We start from the raw sequence: 27,667 nt of genomic DNA on the forward strand, positions 1-27,667 counted from the left end.
CTGTAAATGGCCTGATAGTGTGGAACTGTATGTGAGTGCCAGAGAAAGCTCGGTGTTGTCTGTATTATCCTTTGGACCCCTCATCGCTCAAGGAGCGCTGATCCTTGACCTCATGGTCCACCCTTTTGCGTTCATACAGACTCTCATGCTCCTCCTATGTGGCATAACACCGTGGCTGTGTGCAAATGGCCTTGGCCTCCTGTGCTGTATGGTGGTTAGTCCCAATTGGCTGGCCCTGTGTCTCAAGCACTCTCCAGCCAGTGGGGGCCTTGGGGGTGCACACAGTGGGTTGACAGGCGGTGTTGCTGAAGAAAAAAAAGTACAGCTCTGCCTGAGGTAGGAGGATGTGATGACGTGGCCCCTCTCAGCGGGAACTCGGGCCTTTAAAAAGCTGAAGAAACAGCCTCAGAGTAAACGGTGGTTCCACGGGAGGAAAGCACGCCCAGTCACATTAAAGAAGCCAAACTGTCTGCTTCAAAGAGAAAAGGCAACATCCTGTCACAAGCCATGCTCTGGCAAAAATGTAAGTGCTTTGCTTGTGGCTGTCAGAGCCAAGTAAGCAGAGGCAGGGTCCAGGAATAGAGAGCTACTGTTGGTGATGGGAGCACCCAGTCTCGTCAGGGCCTCGGGGGCATGGAGGGCTGAGGTGGGTGAGATGGAGCCTGTTGGAGATGATGCTCATTTTCCAACCTGGGGGAATGAACCAGTGTCCCAAGGTGGGGACAGCTCATTGCATCTCCGATTCTGTGCATGAATCACTGAGGTGACAGAAGGGCAGATTATGATTCATGAGACGGAAACCACATATGATATGGGTTAGGAGCCGTTCTTCACGTGAGGACCTTTCCTTTCATGGACCCCAGTTCTGCAGGTTGTTATTGAGTTTTGTTGGCCCACTTCTAGCTGAATTCTGCCAGAGTTGGTTCCCTCCTGTAGATGTGTAGGGATGGGGTGGAAACTCAGTCTTATGAAACCTCTCTCTCTCTCTCTCTCTCTCTCTCTCTCTCTCTCTCCTCTTTTCACTTTCTTCCTTATTCTGTGGCAATGGTTGGTTTTGTGTTCCACTGCAAAAAAAAAACTGTTTATCTTTGACCTTGATTTTTAATCCCTGGACTTGAATGGAACAAACCATGAACTGTATTTTCCATTCTGTGGATTGAAAAAAATCTTGTGTTATCGATAACGGAGGCTATATAGACATTCTTTACAACATTCCTTTCACGAGGCAAATAAAGTCAACTCAAGAGTCTTGCAAAAGGGGAACCTTATTAAGGCTCAGGACTGTACTTCCTCAAGCAAAGAGCTATAATTTCCCTATCTTTCTTTGTAAGATGTTTAATTCCATAAAACATCTTTTATTGGTTTAGGCATAGCATTCCTCAATCAAATTTATGTGATAATCCAGATTAGAAGAAAAAGAAATCGTGGTTTTACTTATAAAAAGTAATCTGACAATAGTGTTCCATTGATTAGAGTGTGACATAGTCCCCTTATCACCCACCTATTCCCAAATTCTTTGAAATTGACTCTTTTCATCTGTGACTCAGAGAAGCAATCCCAACGTGCCTCAGTTTACTAACCCCATTGTTGATATGGGCAAGACTTTTTTGTTTAAATAAAAATAAATGAACTTTGATTTGGACTTGAGATTTCTGACCACAGATTCTAGTTTGGGTAGCTTAGAACTCATCCAAAAAGGTGACCAGAGCAAAACCTTATCTTTCTGGAAGCGGAGTGGCAGCCAACACCATTGTAAATACTATGAGATTGTAGGAACATGGATTTTAATGTCCTTCAAAGTGCCAATATGCCCTCTTGCTTCAAGTGAAATCACTTGAGTTTTGTGTGAGCTGCTTTTAGTTTTTAAACTCTTAGAGTTTGCATATTTAGAATGGAGTGAAAAGTAATCCCACCATGTATAACTGCTCTTAATAAGTTGACGGGGCGGCCAGAATTCTGCCGGGTGCTCTGCCCTGGTGTTAGCCCTGAGGTATGGGCTGTTTGCCTGTATGAAAAAGCCCCCATAGCATCTCATTGTTACATAATCCATTTTCTCTCCTCCAGTGCCTCTTAAGGGATGAACAGATTTTCTTTTGGAGAGTTGTTAGAGGTCTTGCTTCTTGCTCATAAACTCTCTTAAACTGTCTTTTGGGGGCTTGAAGGAAAACAAGAGCAGGCCTTGTGCAACAGACCTATCCCTTTACCCTGGTCATATGGCTGACTAAGACTTGTGGGAAGTGAGTGAAGTCTAGGCAGTGCCAGCGCAGGCGGGGAGGGCAGGGTTTGAAATCAGACACTGGGAGTGCTGAAAAGGCACTTTCTTTTTTTCAGAAAACGCCCTTCAGGCTTGAGCTAAAATGACTGTACCCAGGGCGTTGGAGAGAGTTAAGAAAACAATCATATTGCCCCTGTTGCCTCCTGCCTGCTTGGCCTCTGACTCCTGTTAGTGGACTCATGGGGGAACACAGGCTTTGGTTAAGATGGGAGAACAGTGTGACAAAGCTCAGAACTGTTCACATTGAGATGTGGAAACCTGGAGGTCCCAGCCCTGGCTATGAGGTCCTCTCCACTGTCAGCCAGATAAAGATGTTGGTCCATCTTCAGACTTTCTCCTTAGGTTCTGCATTTGTAGTGCCAAGGAAGTGTTTGATCCCCCTTCATCTCCTATCCCAAGATAGGAGCCCATCTGATGCAACTCACAGCAGAGTCTTTATTCGAGCTAACCTAATCAACCCATCTCCCTGTACACCATCATCGTGGGGCAAGGCTTTATAGTAAGCATCGAATTGGAAAGCTATTGTGACCTTCAACATAATTGGCTGGTGCTGGGAGTCATATCATAAACTTAACTTCTGCTTTCCGCTGCATTGGTGGTCGTTAGGCAGATGGCAGGCTTGTTATCTGGGGGTGCAGGTTTGTTGCAGGGGAATAACCTGGAGATGCTGGTCTTCTTGGGGATTAGCCTGGAGACTGGAGCTAGGCTCTGGTTTTGCTGGGGGGCAACTTGGAAACGAATGCTAGGTACCAGCCTGTTAGTTTACCTGAGTTCAAACTTTAGGTCTCTAGAATGGAGTCTGAATTTAAAAGATTTGGCCTCTTACATGAGAGACGTCTCTGTCTCATGTAGATGAGAACTAGTGTGCACAGGGTTGCATGTGACAATTGGCTCTGCAGCTGAGTAATGTCATCTCTTCTTCACTCTTAATGTGGAGATTTGAACGTGTGCCTCTCAAAGTGTCTGTGACAATCTAAGTAAGGAATGTAACTGCCTCTGGCCAGTATTGTCTGACGTACTGGGACGCCAGCTTGGGTTTTATGTTAACCGTTGGTTATAGTCCACTATATTCTGTATGCAAGCAGTCTCCAAAAAGTTTGCTCTTTCTCTGCTAATTAGAAAGATAGGCTCATATACAAAGTCACGTGTTGGGGCGTGGTGGCACACGCCTTTAATCCCAGCACTTGGGAGGCAGAGGCAGGCGGATTTCTGAGTTCAAGGCCAGCCTGGTATACAAAGTGAGTTCCAGGACAGCCAGGGCTACACAGAGAAACCCTGTCTCGAAAAACAAAAAAACAAAAAACCAACCAACCAAACAAACAAAAAAACCAAAGTCATGTGTTTCATCATGGCATCTTCCTACATATGTGTCATCATGCTTTGTCTTCCTCTGTCCCCACCCACATGCCCCTTCCTTTGCTAAACTGATGTAGACACAATTCTTACCATGGTTTCCATTAAAATTTTAAGATAGAGAGAACACTGCAACAATTAAATTTCACATGAGTTAACATGCCAGCTGTCTAACAACTTTTTAGAGCTGTAGGTTTGCTTAAAGCGACAAAAAACAAACAAAAACAAAACAAAACAAAGAAGCCCCAAACAAGAAAATGATGTAAAATCACACTGTGCGGTCCCAGCACACACTTAGTCTTTGTTCTAGAGTCTGAGTCCAGCAAAGCACTAACCTGCTTACATGTGAAACACTAACTTCTAAATTCGAATCATACATCCTCAAATGGAATTGACCAATATTACTTGTGTGAAAAACATGTATTTTTTTCAGTTCAAGGTCATATTTTAAACTCTTATTAAGGTTTCAAAAATGGAGATTATTTTATCTAGATGTAATTGTTTTTTGAAAGGTTGAACTTAGGAAAAAAAAATGAATGTAGCTGAAGTGAAACTCAAGTCCCCAATAAGCAAGTCAGAGTGATCAGTCAATGTCCCATTAGGCTATGCCAATGTCCTTCCTGCACATTGTTTCCTATACTTTAAACACTTCCAGTCCAAAAATTCTTGGGTGATAGAATCTAACAACATTTTCAAAGGTCTACAACATAGGCGTGCTTATATGGCCTATGAGCCAAATCAGGCTTATTGTCTATTTTTGCAATTTAAGTTTTATTGGAACACAGCTATGTTTATTGACTTGCATATTTTACAGGGCCGTTTTTGCTATAGCAGCAGAGCTCTGCATCTGTAATGTTACTTGTATGGTCCTATCTTGCCCTTTATAGAAGTTTGTTCACTTCTAGACTTAGATGCCTGGTTGATACTTGAGACATTCATTTCTCTGGGTTTCTTTGGACTTGTATAGTGTTAGCATCAATGTTAGATAAAGCACGCAGATAGTTAATTCAACGATTTGTTAATGACATGAATCTAATTAAAAATCTTTCTTAGAAACGATGGAATAATGTAAAATAAATTCAATATCTCTTGTTGGGAAGTGTTGTGAACATGAAGATGAGATTTTAATCATTGCTTCTTGTATTAGGGGAAGATCTGTGTGATAGTGAGAGGTGAGGTTAACTAATTTTTCTTTGCATTGACTGTCTCATGTCCCCTGGAGTTGGCCATGTTATGTTTTAACTGTATTAAGTTAGGGGCCCTTTAAGAACAGGAACTAGTTATTACCAAACCATTATGCCCATGTGCCTTTGTCAGACAACTGGAGCATATCAAAGGGTTAACAGATAAATTGGGAACTCACAATTCTCACAAATAGTGAAGTCTACCTTTAGGATTTAACCTAAGGTTCCACTAGCTAGGAAATATAATTTTAAGGGTAGTTAAAAAGACTCAGGGCTATACATGTAACTTTTGAAACCTTGAAATCTCATGCATAAACTCAGTTATATTTATAACAGGAAGTAATTTAAACTATTGTGGAAACCTCTAACTTTTCTATTCTATGATACAGCCTTTGCTCAATTAGCTTAGTAAAGACCTTCCTTACGGAGTTTATGAGGAGTCATTGGTTTGTAATGCTAACAGTAAGTGGAGTCCAAAGGAGAGCTGTAGAGAGTCACAGGTTCCTCGTGCAGGTGAAATGGGGGTAGCCTGGGGAAGATACGTGTCTCTCAGGCTCTGGCAGTCTCTTTACCTGGGAAGACAAGAACAAATGTCTAGCAAGCCAATGAAAGAACCAGATACACAGTTCTACACAAGGTTGCAGATATTATGAGTTCATTTGATTCATTGAAAGGAGCATGGGTCACCCCCAAATCTCTATCACTAACAACTTCTACCCTAGCAAGAGTAATGACCTCCCTAAATCTGAGCATTGGAGGCCCCTTTAGTTAATCCTTTACTTCTTATAAGCTCCGCCAAGCACCTCCTGCGATGAATTCTCATTGGGAAAGAATTACATACAGCTGGAGGGGAGGGGTCAGGAGTTAGGTGAGGATGTAATGGCCTTTCCTGTCCTCTCCTTCTATGATAGAATGTGAACAGGCTCAGTCTTGTAGGGGTCACATGGACAATCACAGATGCTCTGATTAAAATGGGATCAGCTGTGTGATTGCCCAGAGTGGTCCCCCCCCTTTTTTTTTTTTTGTCTGTTTGTTTTTGTTTTTTGTTTTTCGAGACAGGGTTTCTCTGTGTAGCCCTGGCTGTCCTGGAACTCACTCTGTAGACCAGGCTGGCCTCGAACTCAGAAATCTGCCTGCCTCTGCCTCCCAAGTGCTGGGATTAAAGGCGTGCACCACCACTGCCGGGCTGTGTTATTGCCCAGAGAACACTGTTCCACAACACAAAAGTGAAGTTTAATTGGTAAAAGAGCAAATGGTATTCATGGTGGACATTTTCCTTGTCTTCCTATATTTACTAGAGATGTCAAATATGTATTCCTAATTCTCAATATTTACCAACTCAAAAGTGTTGAAAATGGTCCTTCGGTTCAGATATGCAAATCTGTTCTTCTATGAAGAATAAAGAATTAAAGTTGTCGACACTTGTTCACTAAACGTCTGGATGTTGTATTTATTAAGAAGTTCTTAAATGTTTGCTTTTTAGCTTTCCCAGTACAAAGTAGGTGTATCAGGTCCCCTCCCCCTGGCTTCCCGACAGTAGCTTAGTTCCCAATGAAATGAAGGTGCTGGATAATTTTTCTTGCTCTCCAAACCAAGGTGGGTAATTGATTATAAAAGTTATTAGTATAACTTTCCCGCTAGAGCATCCTTAGTAACTCCCCTAGTTTTCTCAGTTTTAGGAAGAACCTCTTGGTCAGAGTGGGACTGCCTTGAATGAAAGCACTTCTCCCCAGTACCTTGGTTGTGTGAGGCTGTGTGAGGCTGTGAACAGACACATTATCCCTGCATTTGTGATTATACTTCCCAGTCTACAGCTAAAGAGGCTTGGGACTTTTCAGCCACTACCAAACCACTATGGGACTAGTCTTTTCCTAGCTAAGATTAGATAGATTGAACTCAATCTCTACTTGCTGAGTTTTCATATATATATATATATACACACATATATATGTACACACACACACACACACACACACATATATATGTATATATATATATATATACATACATACATATCCTTGTTTATATATATAAACAAGGATTTGTAAGTTAATAGAAAGGAGTCTTGTATCTATCCAGAGTGTTCTTTTCAACATTGGCTAAATACTGAGATGTCTGGGACGAGATTTAAGGAATATCAATAACTTGATCCCACCTCAGAGCTTCTAATTAAGTTGCCCAGGAACAGGAATTAAGTATACATCGAGATGTAGTTTTTCTTTGTGGGTTATGGTACTTGTTAACTACTGTGCTTAGCAGGAGGTAACATCCAATTTTCAATGCAACTTGAATTAGAAAAGGACATGAGAATAAAGATTGTTTAAGCTTTCTAGGCCTGGGAAATGTTGAGATAGAAAAGAGAGGCAAGAGAGGTAGAAATAGGAGCAGGTTTCAATCATCTTTTCATTTATGCCTTGCTTGCATATACTTGTTTACTCTGTATTTCCCATCCAATAGGGTAACTTCTAGAAATTAAAGAACTATGAGCGAACCTCTTTGTCTTCTTCCTGGGTGATTTACTAGTGCTGATAGCTGAATCTTGACTCTTTTTTTTTTTTTTTTTTAGTCTTAACTCTTTATTAGTAGGATAATGACTCCCCAAGCAACTTACAGAGTGGAGATAGGGTCTAGAACTTAATTATGAAAATATTGACTCTTTGTACTAGTATTAACAGAAAGTGTTCCATTCTTCTGATAGTTTTAAATGGCAGTTGTGGGGTATGTACACTTGGTGCCGCTCAGAACATGAAATCATTTTGGGGGCCACCTTGGGGGATATTTGGTTGCTAATATAGAAATGTGACATAACGTAAGTTTAAGTAAGATTGTGGACTGTACGTTTTACTACATAGAAGAAGTCCGTAGTAGCCTTCCCAGAATCCTATGGTCTCTGTACTGCCAACAATATTTGGGTTCATTTTTGTCTTTCATTCTTATGTCTTTGTCATATGATATTTGTTCTCAAAATTTCCTGATTGTCACTGTAACTTGACCCACTGCATCAATGATCATCAAATTTTGAAATAATAACAAGGAAAAAGATCTATCTATCTATCTATCTATCTGTCTATCTTTAATAACTGTACCTTCTTCTAACAGACAACCTCTTCTGACATATTAAGGCCACTCCAGCTACAAAGGAGAAGATGTGACAACAGCCAGTCTTTGCTGTACTTTGTACTATTTAATCTACTTCTCATAATCTCTACATTAACCATGATCTGGGTCCTGTTACAAGAACCTCCTCATTGATGAGAAAACTGTAGCTTAAATGTTATATTAGTAACTTACCTATAAGATAAAATTCATCTAAAGCAGACCCAAAATACCAACTTGCCAAGCTGCTCGGTCTCCTGCCAGATGTACATGGTGAAAGGCAAGGCTTTCCATGTTAGATAAAGGCCAACTGTGAGATGAAATATAACAGACCCTCAGAATGCGTTTGTGATGTGTTTACTTACTGGAGAGAAATCTATAATGAGTAGGGTTTTTATTTAGAGCCACAAAGGGATATTGCTGCTCTTAGTTTGCTTTGAGGAGTTTGAAGGCCAGTGCCAGTGCCAGGGTCAAGCAGATATGAATTTGAGACCTAGACCTATCTATATTTTACTGTTTGTGATGCTGGTAAGTCCCTGCTCTTTCTGCATACACCAAGGATGTGGTTCTTCCTTCATGGGTTGTGGTGGGTGTTTATGACCATGCTTGACAGTAAGTAAACACCCAATAAGTTCTTGTTACTATTATTGTATTCTCTCATTGAGGACAGAGGCTATGCAGGTTAATTATAGATTACAATTTGTGAGTCATTCATAGTGAAGTGGTAGGGTGCATATACATGGCCATGTAATTAAGAATGAGACCTGGGATCAGGGTTAATGCTGATGGCTAAGGTGATATGTTTGAGACCCACTTGTTCATGACTTCCTGACTACCTTCATCAGGTAGTATGAGGCTTGTGACTGGCAAACTTGTGTTTGTTTTTAATTCACAAATTTGGACCAAGGTATTTATAAATTGGGTGCGAGGAGAACAATACTTAAAATAGTCAAGAAATAGCACTAATGATACTGAAAACCGAAACACCAATGTGTTGCCTCAGGTTCTTAGTAATGGTTTCATTAGTACTACTTTCTGGGAAAAGCTGGCAGCTAAAGAATTATAAGCCAGAATCATTTTCAGACTAGGTGCTAGTGCCCAAAAGGAGTCTCCCACCCTTCAGGAAAGCTCAATTACCTTTTAATCTATTAGAATCAAGCTTTAACTGGGAGGGGAAATAATAATATAGACATGATAATAAATATAAATAATAAAGTAATGACAAATGTTGAGGAGCTGAAAAGAAAAGAATGAGAAAAAGAGTAGAAAATTGCAAGTTGATGAAAGCTTTGTCAGCTCAGGAGAGAAGAGTGTAGAAAGACAGTCAACCCATCTTTTCATTATGCTGTGCTTGTGTGTACTCATACAGGCGTCCAGTCTAGTGTTGGAACTCCTATAGTAATGAAGCAATGGAATAAAATGTCTTCAGCAAAGGGGAAGATAGGACCAGTGATGATGGCATGGAACATTTGTAGGATATGAAGGACACATGGTGATAATCAAGTTCATTGCTTAGATTCTGGGAAATATACTGGCATCTGAGCATTTGAATAGAAATCCAAGGATGTCTAGGCTGATGCACATAAATGTTGTAATTCCTTCTATACCTTCCTAATGCTATAACCCTTAAATACAATTCCTCATGTTGTGGTGATTCCAAGCCATAAAATTATTTCATTGCTCTACTTCAGAATTGTTATTTTGATACTGTTATGAATTGTAATGTAAATATCTGATATGTAGGATAGCTGATATGTGACTATAAAGGGGTTGCAACCCACTGGTTAAGATCCACCACTCTCTTCAAATCAATTCTCTTGCAGGAGTCCAACATCAATCAAGATGAAGGATCTCTGGGATAAGGATGCTTAGAATCTTAGAGCTTGGTTTGTTTGTTAATGTCCCGATTTTCTTGCCTCTGTAGGCACTTGCTGGCATCATAATTGTGTCTAGGGTTCTAACCAGCCCTTCACTTCTTTGGCTAAGAGCCCTGGTAGCTAGCTAGTCACAGGTTCTTGGCTTACAGAGTGAGTCTCTGTGAAGCACTGTCTCGATTTTCATGAAGTGTTGCAGCTGTGAAAGTTATGTCTTCAGTCATGTGAGTTTCTTGTGAATTAGGGAGTAGGCAATTTCCTAAAATATGACTCAGTGACATATTTATCAGACTTGATATTCTAATAACCACTCTTCTAATGTCCCTCATGAGGTAGTCTCCCATATCCTGAGAGCCACTGGTTAGTAAACCTGAGAATTGTCCCAAAAGCTCATCTTGTCTACAAGTTATGTTTTTCTTCATGAGTCAGTCATCAGGACTAACTTTACATGTGGACCAAAACCCTATGCTAGTCATAAGCCTTGAGGCTTGGGTAGTTGGATCCGACCCTTAAATACAACCCCTGCTGCTTTTAAAAATCCTTGAAGAGAGTAGTCCTAATCCAAGAATCCCAGGAAAAAATATTTCTTTTGTAAGACTGTCTTTAGCCTTGAAAGTCTAAACAATGAGTTGCTTAAGTCTAGAAACTGAGTATCCTTCTGCATCTTCAAGCTGCCTAACAACAGTTTCTTCCTGACCTATATCAGATAGAGCCAATAGTTCTAGATTCAGGTCTTTGTTTAGTAAAGAAAGATGTATTCCATTCCTATGCTCCATCCCTCCTTGTGGAGTTGCTTTCCTGGAGAAGTTAGGTTTGCAATGGATGGTTAAGTGTAATGTGGGACAGATGCTCATAGTTCTCAAGGCCGTTTAACCCCCACCTTGAGGCTGCTGCTCTCTGTGAAGCTGAGGTTTCCAGTGTGTGAGCCAGGAGTCTACCTTGCTCTAACAGGTGACACAACACCTACAGCCCCCAAACACTACATTCTAGAATTGTATTCCATTGTGTATATAGCCACATATTTACTTCATCCCGACTCATTGATATCTACAACCCAGCCTCAGCTGTGGCTATGTCCATGTCTTTTTAGAGACACCTACAGATTCCTTAAGGGCTGGTTAACAGCAGAGATCAGGACAAGGATAAGCCGTTGTACTCTGTCTCCTACCTAACTGCTAGCACTCAAAAGTTTTCAAGGTATTTACTCTTAGGTGCAACTTTTAAAAATTCCTTAAATATACCATAAACCCCCATTTATCTGGTGGCTTCTGAAGATAGAACTATGCTCTGCTCATACAAGTTTTACAAAAGCCAAGGCTTTGGTTTCCTGTTCAGGGTTGCTGTCTTTAAGTGAGGTCTTTGGTCAATCCCTGGTCATGGCTGACTAAAACCTATTTAGGTTTTCCTTGGGGACTTTAGGCCCATGGACTTGAAGGTGACTTTCAGGATCATAATAAAGACAAAGGGAGACAGACTTTGTAGGTCGCAGAGTCCTGGATATGTCCAGATATTTAGTCTCAGTATGTAACAAGATGTGCTGAGCTATAGTGACTTTTACTTGGTACCTATTGTATGCCACATGTGTTAGGTAATACACAATCTTTATAATAGCTCCTTGAGACAGACAATATTATTCTCATTTTACAAGTAGAGAAACTGAGGCTTCCACTAGTAAGTTACTTGTTGAGGGTAACACAGGTGTTAAGCAATGTAGCAAGCTTTCCAAACTAGGTCTGCCTGATCCTAACCCTGCACCACACCACACCACACCTATATATCAGTGCGAAGGGATCTTGAAGGGTACTGGATTTTCATTCCACTTTCAATTGAAATAGGTCCACCCTAGATGGAGGTGGGCTATGAGTTCATCAAGGCTAACTCTACACTGACTCAAACATCACTGCAAATTTGAGTATCAGAAGGAGATACTGAATGGATAGAGCTCCATCGGTAAAGCGCTTGCCGTGCTAGGATGAGTACTGAGTTTGGCATGGTATCGTGTGCATATAATCTTAGTCCTAGGAAGGTTGAAACAAGACAGATCCCTGGTGATCCTCTGGCTTGTCAGCCTAGCTGAATCAGTACGTTCTAGGCCAGTGAGAGACCCTACCTCAAGAAGAAAACAAAACAACTAAGGTAGACAGCATGTAGGTTGACATGTATACACACACACACACACACACACACACACACACACACACACTTACTCCCTGTGTCCTTCACAGACATGCACATACAAGAAAAGAATTAAAAGACATTAATACTTGAGATGATTAGAGATTCTGAATCTAGACGATGTTCATCTTATAATGACTCCTTGGGGCTGTTCTTCTGATAAGCTGATCAGCCAAGGGCAGAGAGCAGTTGGTGAAACTTCCTGAGGAGTCACAGAGGGTCTGTCACTTTGAGTATCTTGGCAGAGACTGATACTTTCATACTCATGGTATGGCCTGAGCCACTGACCCCAGGTCATTCTCTACATTGGAGAGAGACCATCTGCCTTGCTTCTAACCTCTCTCCTCTTTATATATCTCTAGAGACAGCTTGCTGCTTTTTCAAGCATTAATAAGTCAGGTAGAGGCGGAAGTCAAAACTCTTCAGGTCTGAAGCAGCTACAGCGTCATTACAATTCATTTGCTTGTGTGATGATTTCATTAAAGTCTGCATATGACACCTGAGTGGACTGAAAGTCGCCAATGACAGAGATCTAGTCTGATCTGTTCAACAAGTATTTGCTAGATAAATGGTCTACTAGATGTTTCTTGGTCTTGACCCTGAATTGGAGATGTGGTGTATTTGAGATGGGAACCTTTTCTGCTCTGGTGACCCTAGTTTCTATAAAAGGCAAGCAGATGCAGCTGGCTTCTCAGGTGGACTCATCTGCTCTCATTTCAGTAGAAAAATACCCAAAATAAAACCTTGCCAGGAATCGAGTCTCTCGGTTCTTGTCACTCCTCATGTGAGTAGACTTTTGGCAAATTTTTTGTGGAAGACTCTCTGACCTCAAAACCACCATTTTCTTTTTTGGAGAATTGGCCATCAAGAGGATCACATAGTCCAAGCCAGTACTCCAACTGAAGGAAGGATGGTTAGGATTGGCCCAAGGACCTTTAAGGCCACATAGAGAAAAAATGAGACATATAGAGGCAAGAAGAAGGTATGTGGTGAAGCAAAAATGGGCTGTGTTGGAGTCAGAGGTCCTAAATTTGGTCAATGACATCACTACTGTTCCTTGGAAAGTTCACTAAATATCTTTTAAGCATCACCTTCTTCATCACTAAAAGAAGGGATGGAGAGTAGACTAGATTCTTTGTCTGTTTCAGAGGTTATAGTGCAGCCCCCCCCCTCAATATCCTTTATGTCAGAGGCTCTGAGAACCACAACCACAGAACTTAATGAAAATGTAGGTGAGGATTTCTGAGTTTCTGGGAGTTACAATTATGTTTTGGAAACACATGGGCTGTTACCACTCAATAATTCAACATTAAATTGGTGTGCATACAGAAGAGGTATCTGCAGCAACTTCCTGTACCTGCTAGTCCTCAGTAGATTGGAAAGAGAGTGGACAAGTGGTATGCCTAGTGCAGTTGGGAAAGGAATCTTGGGCAGTGGGGTTTGTGTGTTAAGGAACATTGCCACACAGAAAGTTCCCACACCACCAGCCCGTGGCTAACTTTGCTTGAGGCCCTGGTGAAGGACAGCTATAATTCAAGGCTTCCACAAAGAAACACCATAGGCAGAAGTTGGGTAAGTCAGGATGAGCCATGTATAAATGAGCTTTCTTGAGAGGCATAGGCATGACCCTGGCTGTTGATTCTCTGATCTCCATGGTTTTCATGAGACAGCATCATGCTCAAATAACTTTGATCTGAGGCTTGGGATTCTAAAACTGCAGTCACCCCCAGTCAGCATCAAAACTGGCTCATGCTACTCACCACTGCCCGTCTTGTTTCTAGGGGCCCTCTTACCATGTCCAAGTTTGAGGACTTTCTTTGTGACTCTAGCCCTCCTTGAGATTTTCCCAGTGGCCTCACCTGTGGCTGATTTTGAACACTGAAGGACTGTTGAGGGAGCAACATGCTTTTTTGGAAGTCTTGGGGAGAGGAAAGAAAATTGCCAGTGGTTTCCTTTTGTCTGACTAAGCCAGCTTCAACCACCATTTTGGGACCTCTTAATAGAGACCTCTCAGGTCAGTCACTAGGACCTCGCTGTTTTCTCTCTGCCACTCTAGCAGCCTTACATACGGTATCATCCTATAATCCAAGTGCAGTCCATTTTCTCTCAGATCTTCGGAGCAGCTTTTGTGAGGCTGTGCTCCCTTCCCTTGCCCCTTTCACATCTCTGCTTCTTCTCTGCCTTGAGTGTTATCTAGCTTGCTAGAATGTATAGATGGCACGTTTATTTTTCCCTTCTGGGGTGTCTCCTGGTTCAAGCATTAGTGATAGAAAGAACACATTCACATATACCTAGGATCTTTTTTACATTAGGAGGAGGAGGAGGGGGAGGAGGGGGGAGGAGGAGGAGGAGGAGGAGGAGGAAGAGAAGGAGAAGGAGGATGAGGAGAAGAAGAAGAAGAAGGAGGAGGAGGAGGAGGAGGAGGAGGAGGAAGAGAAGAAGAAGAAGAAGAAGAAGAAGAAGAAGAAGAAGAAGAAGAAGAAGAAGAAGAAGAAGAAGAAGAAGAAGAAGAAACTGAGTGGGAAAGTCTTTCTGTAGTATCAAGTCCTTCTGGCCAAAGAATAAAGTCTTCCTGTTTGAAAAAAAATCAGCCATTGTCCATAAATGAATAAATGTGAAAACTCTGACTGAGAGCTTCACCCTAAGAAGAACACCTGCAGTAGCGTTTTCATAAAGAATGTGAACAAGCCTGTGGCCTCCCTAAACTCATGTTTCCCAGAAGATCTCAGCCATCTCAGGTCAGCAACACAAACACGATTCTTCACATTAAAGTGTCAGCAACTTTTCAGACTTTGTTTTCAGTAGAGCTAGGACAAGTTTGTTAGCCCCAGGCTTGGGACGTCCTATTGTTTGACTATTTGTTTTGGTTTTGCTACAAGTAAAGAGAGTATTAGTGGTCTTCCTCCTTAATGAGTTCTATTTTCTTTTTGATAATATTGAACACCAGCAGTGAAAGGAAATATCCCACAGCGGTAATCTGGAGTGATTCAGAGGGTGTCTTACATGGTAGCATGTCATGTGACCTTCACATCTAGGTGATTACTTTTCAAAGTAGCCCATGTGGCTAAGCTGTGAGGCTCTACTAGTTGTGAATGGAAGCTTGAGCCATCTGTTGAGTTGGGATGGAAGGGCTCCTATAGATGTGAGTTCTCTTGTTCTTTCATTCCCTGGTGATGCAAATCCATGCTTAACTATATATTACGAAGGGTTTTATTTTATTTTATTTTATTTTATTTTATTTTTGGCAGAGCTCTTAATTGTTGTCCTGTCTGTTGATTGGCCCAATGACCTATGGGAAATCTCAAGAGAACAATGGCTGAGGCAAGGGTCTTCTCTCAGAAAACACCTATTGGACATAGGCTCATTTAAAGCTAAACTGAAAGACAAGTTACAGATGCTTGGGGCTGGCTACTGGCTCTGTAGCTGAGTAGCATGTGTGCTGTGGTTTACATGGGGTTGCTAAATAAACAGGTATTGTGGTTCTGCATAACTCCTTCGTGAGATTTTATTGTACTTTATTGAGGAACCCAGAGTACCATGCTTATTTCACTCAGTAGACGCCTGTATCTCTCAGGTTGGTGGACAGTAAGCATAGATGCCAATGTGCATACAGGGGCTGTGGAATGTGTGACCTATTGGCTTCAACCTGTTGCACTGTGTGCCTTCAGGTGGGTGGCAGCCTCTGGCCTCTTTTTCCTGTGATGTACAGCATATCTGGGTGTGTGGTGGGCGAACTGAAATGCCCTCTGCTGACTGTTTTAACTCTAGACCATTCATTGCTCATTTGGAAAAGGGGTAGCTCTCTCTGTGACCAAATGTATGGGTTTTGCTATCAACTAGGCTTCTTAAAAGCTTTTTGTCCTTGAATACCACTGGCAACTGATGTCCAAAAGTAAAGAAAAGCAGCAAGGTGAACACCTGTCCAAAGATTCCCAGAGGTTCATGTTCAGGTAGACTGATTTTCCATTGTGATGGATTCTTCAAGCCTACAGAAGCTACAAGGGTCCTCAGACTAACAAAAGGAATGTCAGAAAGTTTCCAGCCTTTGCCAGGATGCCGTCCAGACCTGCAGTTTGACTAGGGAGTTATTAAATTCTCTAGTTAGACTTTCTTCTTTGCCAGTAGAGTATTATTTCAACTTTCTATTTTATTTCCTTCATATACCATTTAAAATTGCTATCTTAAATTATTTTGATATCTTGTTTTAAAAGTTGCATAATGCTTTAGTGCAGTCATTGGAAACTTAGATCAGTTCAAGGATTCAGCAGCCCAAATCCAAGGTAATCGTGGCTTTGGACTAGTTTTCTTCTTCCAAATTTCCATAGTGTTGGTGCAGGTCACAGTTGAGGTCATGGTGTTTGCTGACTCTTGCTTTCCATAGATTAGTGTGAAAGATCCCAACAACAAGTTGTCAACTTGCAAATACTCTTTTCTATTGAGCTTCTGAGGGAGATGTCTCGGGGCTTTGGATTCAGATATTTTGTCAGCACTTTGAAGAGACATGGTCAAAAGCATCCTCACTCTTGCCTGCTCAGGTAGAGTCAGTTACAAGGCTCCCTGTCAGATGGCAATGGATACAGAGCTGTGGGAGTTTCGCAGCTGTACTAGAATGAAGTGGAGACAGAGATGATCTTACTGTCTCTCATGCCAGTCTATACACATTGGGTCTGTGGGCAGCGCCAGATATCATTCTTGCACACATAGACAAGTCATGCAAACAGCTCTTGTGCAGGGTTGACACGTTCAGAAGGATGATTAGGGGCTAGAAACATGCCACTGAGAAATTTAAACCTGCCTCTGTTTCAAGATAAGGAAAACGAAGTCTAGAGTCAGTATATAAATCTGGGAATTTTCTACTAATAGGTGATAGGTCATTTTTGAAAGTGGGTATTTCTGGCTCTTATGTCTGTTGTTATTGATGCTTTGAGCAAAGATGAAGATGGTCTCAGGGCACAGTTACTATGCTGGCTTTTTCTTATATACACTCTTATGCCAGTCCAAACCTCTCATTTGTTGTATTCATCTCATTGGTGGGGATTTTATTGCTTATGTTCTCTGGAATACTTACAATCCATGTGAGTAGGGACCACATCCACGTGTCCAGAAACATTCTGGAAGAATGAGTATGGGAGAGAGATTCCCTTTTATGACAGTGACTACTAACATGAGGACCATCTCCTGCTGGAATGCTATAGAGTGGTTCTAGTGTTAGGTTGGGGATGAAGTATCAGAGCTCTAACCCCAGTCATCTTCAGAAACACTGCAAGTACTTTTATACAGACAGACTCCTTGGCTTAAGTGGCTCCTCCAAATTATACTCCATGAGAACAAGACCCCGGGTATCTGTATTTTGTATCGGTTTCTAGTTGGTTCTGTTCCACGGTCAGGGAAGAGACCATAGCATCTATGGAACCCTAGGCTGAGGTGCTTGGTCTTGACTCTCACTGTCTGCCTCTGGGGTTCATTCTCCCTCCACTTGCTGGCCATGCAAGGCTTCTTTGCCTTCCAGCTTTCAAGACCAGACCATGCTGGTGCTGAGAGCCCAGGGATCCTGCAAGAGGTCTTGTGCAGACTGGGGCACTGTTGTTATCAGTATCAGCTGGGTGTTTACTGAACAAAGTTCAGTCAAGGCAGGCCTGTGGATCCGGGTTGAACAGATACCCTGGCTTCCTGGCCTTTGATACAAAGCGTGCGTCCTTGGGCTCTTATCAGTGGAGGATAATGGGCTCCTTGTGTGAGTCCCAGAGACCATTGTTTCTTGATCTTGGATGACCTTGATCTTAGCCTACCTGCCATGGGCCTTTCCATCTGAGAGGGTAGGTTGTCTCTGATCTCCCAGGCAATGACAAGCCCTATGTCCTGACTTGGATTTAATTGATGATTTCTTGGATTTTTTTGAAAAAAGGGAAAGGAAACATTGTCCCAGCCTCCACAAGGTGGATACTCCAGTTCTAGGACGCATGAGTCAGAGGTGGATGTTTGTCTCATGTACTGAAGATAACCAAGGACCTGGAAGCCAAGTTTTTCCCCCCTTAGTTCATTAACCCTAAAGATCCAGGAGAAGTGAGAAAAGACAAAAGGAAGGACATTTGAAAGCACTATTCACTTGATCAGTTAATGAACTGCCATGACTAAGCTTACAGAGAGACTAGACACGGTCTGCCACTCCAGGGGGCAGAAACAACACCATATCTTGAGAGGTTTATAATCTAGAAATCATTTTAAATTCACCTCACCAAGGATAACTAATCATTACCTAGCAGGCTATAGATTTATTGAATTTGTGGGGCAGAGGGTGTAGCTCAGTTGTAGAAACTTGTCTAGCATGTCTGACGCTCTGGGCTTTATCCATAGCACCAACAAAACAAGGAGACAAGAAAACAAATTGCATCAATACCCATCTGATAAGAAACTAGAGATTGTGAGGCTCAAAGTAATTTGAGGACTTCATAGGATGCCATAGCTAGATTGTGACTGAGAGGGGATTGGAATACAGTTATACCTGGCTTGAGAGTTCTTGGGCTGATTAGCATCCCTTACTGCCACTTATGTGAAAGCTAGTCAGATCTAGGTGTGTTGGAGAGGTAGATGTAGGAATTCCATTGCTTACAGTGGTCAGAGAAGTTGCCCCCAGATCAGAATTATGACTATAAGGAATAGCAAGAAAGGTAGAGAGGTGATTCACGCAAGGGTATGCATAGGAGTGTAACGAGGCCTTCTTGCTAGATCCAGTTTATATAGCTTCAGAAAAATGAGTTTCTGGTACCTTTGGGAAGCCCTGTCACTTTTAGACATAGGAGAGAGGGCTTAATTATTTGAATTTAGTAGGGCCACGGAATGGTTGGGGACAGAAGGAGTCTTGGGAGAAATACTCTAGGAGGTCTCACAGAGATTCAAGTTCAAGTACAACTTAGTTAGACAGTAGAGGAAGTGGGCATTTTGTGGTTGGGGGTATCTGAGAAGGGCCACAAGTTCAAGTGACATTCCCCTTCATAGCCACAGCTCCAGAGCAAGCTCCTGCCCCACCAAGGCCATACCAGGGTGTTCGAGTCAAGGAGCCAGTGAAGGAGCTACTGAGAAGAAAGCGTGGCCATACCAGCGTTGGGGCAGCTGGGCCACCGACCGCGGTGAGGAGCTACTGTGGGCTGTGTGACTGCAGTGTGTGTGTGTGTGCAGGTGGACTTGGCAGGGTGGTCAGAGGGATAAGGCAAGAGTGTCCTTCTCTGACTCATGCACCGTCTGTGGGGCATGAAGGCGGAGGATTACATGGAGAAGGTGGAATTGGATCCAATAAGCTGGTGGTTTGTTGGGTGGTCAGGGGAATAGAGGAGCTTCTTGCTTTTATCCATAAGGAAAAAATCTATTGGTGAGGCTTCAGGGAGCCAATTGTACACATCCTAGTGTGAGTTGGGAGTTCATAAAGTTTCTCCAACGTACAGCCTTCTTGCTAAATTGAAATACAAATCCCTCAAAAATGCAGGTGTCGATGACTGGGGTGTGGGATGGCAGGTTCTTTCCTCATGATTCTCCTATCCTGGGACCCAGAGAGTCCCTGAGAGGGCTTGCTGCAGATAGATAAACACCCATCCTGGTCTTCTTGTCCCCATTCTAGGTGGTACTGCCCCACCAGCCCCTGGCCACCTACAGCACTGTGGGTAAGAGCTCTCCTACATAGTTTGGTGTCTTTGGGGACCTCCCTTCTGGGGGGAGCCTGCACTTCTGTTATTTCCTTTTTCCCACAGGTCCTTCCTGCCTTGACATGGAGGTTTCTGCTTCCACAGTGACAGAGGAGGGAACATTATGTGCTGGCTGGCTCTCCCAACCTGCCCCGGCCACTCTTCAGCCATTGGCTCCATGGACACCCTACACGGAGTATGTGTCCCATGAAGCTGTCAGCTGCCCCTACTCCACTGACATGTACGTGCAGCCTGTGTGCCCCAGCTACACAGTGGTGGGACCCTCCTCGGTGTTGACCTATGCTTCTCCACCACTCATCACTAATGTCACGGTATGTCACACAAAAGTAGAGATCTATCCACCAATGCTGATACACCCTCTGAGAAGATTTGGTTTTCTTGTCTATTGATTTCCATGGTTACTGGGTCAATTAAGTTCACTGCATCCTCCAGGGTGACTTGTTCCTATTCCTATTAACTGAAACTATTTATTCTCCACAAAGACACTGTATGCTTGAGTTGTCACATCCTTTACTTCTGTGGGTTGGGAAGATCTGTTGCTTCTAGCCCAAACCTTCCCAGCTACTCTGGAAGCAGTGGGTCTCAGTGAGTGAAGTTTTTAGTAGATGAAGTATTAGGTGAAATCTGTGTAGGGTCTGGGTTTTTGTCAGTTCAGATAACCTAGGGAGTAGTTGTACACTTAGCAATGGGAACTACTATAATACTTCCAGGCTGAGCAAAAGTTAATACTAGTCATCAAGGGAACTACTTTGGGGTCTTTTTTTTTCATTTCTTGCTGTAACATCAAGTTACCTGTATTTATCACTCTTTCTCTCTTTCTTAATAGCCCTGTGCTTAGTACTTTGACCTCTCTGAACCCAGAGTCCTCATCTATAAGATGGGAGAGACTAACAAGATGTTTGCTATTGGGATCAGATGAGCTAATACATATAGGACTGTGTTTAGCACAGAGACAGCACTCCTTAAATGTTAGTTATTAGCCTCATGGCCATAGTCTGCCAGCAGTGTCAACAAATGACTACCTTCACGTGTCAGGTAGGCTGGGAGGCCCTCTCATCCTTGACGAGTAGAGGAAAGGAGTTATAGTTTTATATGCTGGGTGGCTTTGTCTCCAAAAGAATGGGAATCCCTGAAATGCTTGTGAGGAGAGGCCTAGGAAGCAGTGATGACCAGTGCCACTCTGGAGCTCTGGGCAGTACAGCTGGAACCTCCCTAGTTGTCTCAGAACCCTTGCCTGAGATCCCCATGTCCCCTCTGTTTACCGTCAAGGTCCAGTGTCACTCTAGTTCTCTGCTTCAAAGCACTTTCCTGGCAAAGCCTCCCCTGTCATACCCACCTGGATACCCAACAAGGTGACTTGGGGGGTGGGTCTTGATGCCAGTGAGTAGGAAGGAGTTAATTGAACAGCTTCCCTAGGCAACTCATTTCCATAGTGGGGGACCTGGGGTGGAGGATGTGGTGGTTCACAGCCTTCTCACTATTGAAGATTCTGTTCATTATTTATCCCCTTCTATCATCTGCACCTTCCACTCAGACAGGTTCTGGGTATCAAACAAACTGTATTTATTAAGAAATGATTTGTTTTGTCCTTTTGTAAATTAACTCACCAAAGCTACTGGCTCAGCACTTCTGAGCAGCAGAGATAAGACCTGCAATTCTATCCCTTGGCAAGGAACCAGCCATTGCCGTTGACCTGTATAGGTAGAAGAGTCAAAAGTCAAACGTGGATTTTAAAAATAATGATAGTAAGGTTCTACCAGGTCCTGTCTGCTTTCAGGAATCCAGGCTGGGGAGCAGGGGCTCACCCCGAAAGAGAAGAAACCATTTATGCTGTTACACTAGCCTGCATGTTGGGAGCCCCCAGCTCCATTGTTCAAATAGAGAAACTTCAGGAAGCCTTGCTTCTCAAACTGTAATCCCCATATCAGCTAGGTTAGCATCCTCAGAGATCTGACTGGACTTGCAGAATCCCAGGCCCTACTCCAAACCTCTAGGATCGGGATTCATATTGTGACAAACTCTCCTGGAGGCTGATGAAAATTCTAATGACTAATCGCTAAATGACTCTAGCGGCTTATTCTTAAGATGCAGTGGCAGCTGAGGAGATGACAGGGGAGGATGGGGATGGAAAGTGGGGTTTGGAAATGTCTTTCTTCTGCCCATGCAGAGAACTTCCTTATCCATTAGCTTGCTGTGGAAAGATAAGAACATAGGCCCTGCCTCGCTGGCTTGAGGTTTGTTCGAGTAGCTGATAGTTGAATGTGATGTATGGTTTGTAGAGTACTTGAGAGAAGAGCCCCCTGCCACAGGGAGCAGCTCAGAGAAAAGGGGAGAGCAGGGTCAGGTACCAGACAATAGCTGGATGAGGCCACAGTTGCAGATAAAACAGTGCTCCCATGCTACAGGAATGCTAGGCTTCCTGGATTGGTCAGTACTAGAAAGGCAAGAGCTGAGTGAGTTATATTAACCCATGGGGACCTAAGGACGTCAAAGCTGCTTGGGAATTGTTTTAATTAGTGTCTCGTTGCCGTGAATAGACACCATGAGCATGGCAACTCTTATAAAAGAAAACATTTAATTGGGGCTGGTTTCAGAGGTTTTGTTCATTATCGTCATGGTATGAAGTATGTCAGTATGCAGGTAGATATGATACTGAAGGAGCCAAGAGTTTCTACATTTTGATTCATAGGTAGCAGAAGGAGACTGTGAACCATACTGGCTATAACTTGAGCATAGGAGACCTCAAAGCCCACCCCCACAGTGACACAGTTTCTCCAACAAGGTCATACTTACTCCAGCAAGGCCACGCCTCCTACTAGTGCATACCCTGTGTGCCAAGCATTCAAACATATGAGTCTATGGGTGTCATACCTATTTAAATCTCCATATTCCACTCTTTAGCCCCCATAGGTTTTTAGCTATAATACAAAATGCACTTAGTATAACTAAAATTCCCCATAATCTATCATAGCCTCAACAATTTCTAAAAGTTCAGTTTGAAATGTCTTCTGAGATTCATGCAATCTCTTAACTATAATCCCTTTTATAACTAAAAGATGACTAAAAAAACCCAGATCACATACTTCCAACATATAATGACACAGAATATATACTAATATTGCAAAAGGGAGCATAGTAAAGAAATACTGGACCAAACAAAGTAAGACCAAAAAATAACTGGGAAAACTCCAAACTCTGCATCTCCGTGTCTGACATCAAAGCACTCTTCAGATCTCCAATTCCTTTCAGCTTTGTTGAGTGCAACACACGTCTTTATCTTGGGATGGTTGCATTTCCTGTTAGCAGTTTTCCTCAGCAGGTTTCCCACAGCTCTTGTGTCTCTAATATCTTGGGGTCTCCAAGGCAGAACAGGCTTCACCTTAATAGCTTCACACATGGTCTTTCTAGGCTTCCATGCAGGGACACCCCTGCCACACACCTGGCCTTAGCAACTTTTCTTAGTCTCAGATGGAGATTCCATAACCTCTTTTATCTATTCTTAACTCTAAAGCCAGAACTACAGATGCCAAGTTCTGCTACTTGCTGGGGTTGGAACCTGAGACCCTTGTTCAATTACATCTTTGTCAGTTTTCTGTTTCCAGTAATGATTTCCTTTACTGCCTAAACTTGGCTGTCATGGAACTTGTGCTGTAGAACTCAGAGATGTGCACATCTCTGTCTCGTGAGTTCCAGGATTAAAGGCATGAGCCATCATCACACCTGGACCTAAACTGTTCTTTAATTTCTTTTCACAAGATGGACGCTTAGCTATGTGGGATCCTGCCCTGAGGTCAGCACTCCCTCAGTTCCATTTAACATCTTGAATCTGTTTATTTCTATCAACAGAGGATTTAGCTCCATTCCACTTCCTGGTGCCCCCTTTCTCCTTGACCCATACATTTTGTATTTTTTCTCGCTTAGCTTGCTCCTTTCCATCAAAGCACTCTTCATAAGAGTGAACCACACAGAGTCTATACTATACTGTTTTGAGATTTCCTTTTCCAGTGCAATTAATCTAACAAGCTTCACTTTAGCCTCAGGCAGACTCTTCAGACAAGGACAATGAGCAGCCACGTTCCTCGCCAAAATATCACAAGAAGAATTCTAGGCAAAATATTAAAATTCTTCTCCTCAGCTCCACTGTTCTTCATGTTCTTACTAGTATGGCCCATTAAGTCCCCATTAAAGCATTTAACTGCTTTTCTAATCTAAAGTCCAAGAATCCACAATCTTCCAAACAAAAACATGGCCAGGTCTAGCAGAGCAATACCTCAGTCCGTGGTAACAACTTCTGTCTTAGTTAGGATTTCACTGCTGTGAAGAGATACCACGAGCATGGCAAACTCTTATAAAGGAAAACATTTAATTGTGGATGGCATACAGGTTCAGAGGCTCAGTCCATTATCATCTTGGTGGGAAGCATGGTGGCATGTAGGCAGATGTCTAGAGAAGGAGCTGAAAAGTTCTACAGAAGGGGACTGTGTATCCCACTGGGTATAGTTTGAGCATAAGGAGACCTCAAAGTCTACCCCCATAGTTGCACACTTCCTCCAATAAAACCATATATACTACAACAAGGACACATTTCCCAATACTGCCATACCCTATGGGCCTAACATTCAAACACATGAGTCTGCGGGACCATACCTATTCAAACCACCACAGGGGTCTGTGTCACCTTTCTGTCTGGGCTTGATAGTAGTCATCTTCAAGAAACAGCTACAAGGCTATGAGACAGGCTCATTATATATCAAGAATATATTTTGCATAATTTAAGGGTTTTTTCTTTCATTTTTTTTGTTTTTTTGCAATTAGAATATATTTTATATTCAGTGAAACCTATAAGGCCTTTAGTTTTTCAGGGGTATGACATCATTATTTTCTGTACCCTCTTTCATGAAAAAGTGAAGCTTCCAAGTTGGGAAGTAGCAGAAGCATACCGTTAGAAGAGGGGGGGAACACAGCTGAAACGTGTCAAGCTTTCTCTTCTAGGAGACTGAGCAGGAGGAGGTGGAGCCCCATTAAGTGTAACACCAGTAAGGGAAGGTGGGGTATAATAGATCATGATGGGGGCAAGGAGGCAGGTGGGCACCCCAGTTCTGCTAACCATTGCTCCTATGTTTTTCATCACAGCCAAGAAGCACTGCTACACCCGCGGTGGGGCCCCAGCTGGAGGGTCCCGAGCACCAGGCGCCCCTCACTTATTTCCCGTGGCCTCAGCCCCTTTCCACACTGCCCACCTCCAGCCTGCAGTATCAACCTCCTGCCCCAACCCTGTCTGGGCCCCAGTTTGTCCAGCTCCCCATCTCTATCCCAGAGCCAGTCCTTCAGGACATGGATGACCCCAGAAGGGCCATCAGCTCCCTGACCATTGACAAGCTGCTTCTGGAGGAAGAGGAAAGCAACACGTACGAGCTCAACCACACCCTCTCCGTGGAGGGCTTTTAGGGCTGGCTTGCATCTAACAGATGTTTCACCCATAGCTGAGATTTTAAAAGTGTTCAATAGAGCCCAGACTTCTGTTTGAAGTAGCTATTTCACAGGCTTCCTTTCTTCCTAAAGCTAAATTGTATCCCTTCTTTTCTCCCTTCTTCCTTCCCTCGCTTCCTTCCTTCCCCCACTGCCATCTTGCTTATTTCTTATTTCTCCTTCCAGTTTTCTTCCTCTGGAGCGGCAAATGATAGTGATATTATGAACAACGCTTTATACGGAATGTCACCAAGTCTGCAGCTCAGGGTTTTCCTTTGGTGGCACATCATTGGGGAAGCAACCTTCTTTCAGGTGCCCCCTGTTTCCTGGTAGCAGTAGCTTTATAGATCTACTCTATGATACGTTCTGCGCCCCAGTTTTGTTTTGTGTGCTGTTCTCAGCCTTGGCCAGATATACTATCTAAGTGGATGTTTCTGGTCTGGTTACAGGGGGATGGGACAGGACCATCAGGGTGGGTAGGGACAGTGAGTGAGTGATGGGAGACGGGGCTGAGGAGCAGCAGGACACACATGTGTGTCTGTGGTTAGAGAGGGAGTGAGGAGGGGCAGGGGAAGGAGTGATCTAACAGCTCTGAAAAAAAATACCACTTTAATGTGGTTTAGCTGTTCTTGTCAGCGATTAGGAGGAAAGCTGGATATGGTATGGAGGATAAATGACGAGTCTGCTTATTTCTGCCTCTCTGCAGGCCCGCTAACATGATGCCAGCACTTAAAATACTTCTGTCAGCATATTGCCATAGCAACAGGAAAAGAAACAGGTGAAGCCGATCATTGAGGAGGCTTGCACTTAGTCCTTCCACGTGGGCTTTTAATTCCTGTTGTGACTCACCCAGGGCCATCCTGACGCGTTGCTATGGATTCTTGCGCCCACTCACCGGCTGTCTCTGGGGTCCTGAAGTCCTGGTCAGCAGGCCCACTGGCCTTCATTTTCAGTTTTATCAGTTTTATTGCAGTTTTTGCTGGAGAAGCATAACACTTGCTGTTGAGTGTTTTGCTGTCTCCTAGTGCTTTGCTCCTGAAGTGGATGTGTCTTTGGGAACTGGCCCATTGTTTACTAATGATACCATCATTACACATACACAAGTTTTAGTCTGTAGAATCCATGTAGAACCAATAGATCTTCTAGAAATGACAGTTTCTTTGATATCCCACCCTCTTTCTTTCTGCTTCCAATGAAAACTTAGAGCTACCTGTTTTTTTTTTCTTCTTCTTCTTCTTTCTTTCTCTGCTTTGTGTTTATTTTGATTCAGACATCTCATTATCTACCTGAAGTCCTGGTATACTTAGCTTGAATTTGTTATTCCTCTTTAATATTTAGATTAAATGCTAGATCTGAATGGTAGGTTTACACTTCTGTTGGTGGTTACCATGAACAAGAAAGGGAGAGGGAAGCCTCAGCCTATTTAATTAAGACCTTGTTGCACTTAAAAACACTATTTAAGATTTCCCAGCTACTTGGGAGTTTGAGGCAATCACAGAGGAGTTAACACTGGGAAAACAAACAAAACAGCAAAGAAAGTAGTGTGAGCGGTTGCTGGGATTGAATTGGCATCTTTTTCGCTTCTTATCTTGAGACCTCACGTCTTGGCTGCAGGCATCCAAACAGATTTCCTCCAGAGCCTCATTTGCAACATTTTCAATAAAGATTGGTTAGATGACTTTCCTGTGCCGAAGTGTTTTATTTCTCGTCTATTAATTCCTCTCACCTCTCAGTAGAGCGTCTTTAGAGGAAGAAGCTTTCAGTAGGGCTGAGCTTGCAAACTGATCTGTTGCTCTAGGAGGGGAAAGCTGTCCCCACTGTGTCTGTTGGGCAATTTTCACAGTGGAATATGTATTGGTTGGCGGGTTTACTCTCCAGGGCAGTGGGGGCTTAGAGGGTGGGAGGAAATCTTGCTGGCCTACTGCTCTTCCTGTTATCTATGCTACATGAGCGACTTCTCTCGATGCTTGGTGTCTGGGCTTCTACCACAGGCCTTGGTGAAGCTGTCAGTCAGGACCCTGGACATGTGACACAAAGAGAGACCTGAGAAGGCAGTCATGTCCCCCACCCAGACTCCATCCTTGCAGCAAGTAATTCTTTCTGAGGGGTGACCACCCAGACTCCATCCTTGCAGCAAGTAATTCTTTCTGAGGGGTGATTTTGGAAAAAAAAAAGTGCAATTATATTTATTCATTTAATTATTTTCTGAGTTTACTGCCTTCATTGTCCATCTTTATGGAGTCATTTTTGTAAATCATCCACGTTATTCTGCTGTATAATTATTTCCACATACCAGAATCACTTGGACAATCAGCATCATTATTTCTACACATTTACGCACAATTTAAGAGGGGGAAAGGCATAGAACAGAAGGGATTTGATGGGAAGAGAGAAGTACTGGTATTTTACAGGATTCTCATCTGAAGCTATGCACCTTAGTGTAAAAGGAACCAGGAGCAGACAAGGGTGTGGTCAGACAAAGTGGACCATGGAGAAGAATCAAAGTCACAGCAGAGCCATCCCAATTCTTCTGAATATCGGGCT

General features: G+C 42.9%; 1 protein-coding gene across 1 annotated transcript; it reads left to right on the top strand.

Moving 5' to 3' along the window:
• The first annotated feature begins 411 nt into the window (after positions 1 to 411).
• On the top strand, positions 412 to 26,801 carry Pou2af1 (POU domain, class 2, associating factor 1). Its single transcript, NM_011136.2, has 5 exons — positions 412 to 523; positions 18,954 to 19,084; positions 19,570 to 19,612; positions 19,700 to 19,965; positions 24,788 to 26,801. Exons 1-5 carry the CDS (start codon positions 508 to 510, stop codon positions 25,100 to 25,102), a joined length of 771 nt encoding a protein of 256 aa, NP_035266.1. The 5' UTR covers positions 412 to 507; the 3' UTR covers positions 25,103 to 26,801.
• The last annotated feature ends 866 nt before the right edge of the window (positions 26,802 to 27,667 follow it).

The sequence above is a fragment of the Mus musculus genome, chromosome 9 (genome assembly GCF_000001635.26).
Source record: "Mus musculus strain C57BL/6J chromosome 9, GRCm38.p6 C57BL/6J".
Classification (NCBI taxonomy): Eukaryota; Metazoa; Chordata; class Mammalia; order Rodentia; family Muridae; genus Mus; species Mus musculus.

Coding starts and splice junctions, on each gene's coding strand:
- Pou2af1 (NM_011136.2), top strand. Junction 19,613..19,699: donor GGCCACCTACAGCACTGTGG/GTAAGAGCTCTC, acceptor TTTTTCCCACAG/GTCCTTCCTGCCTTGACATG. Junction 19,966..24,787: donor CACTCATCACTAATGTCACG/GTATGTCACACA, acceptor TTTTCATCACAG/CCAAGAAGCACTGCTACACC.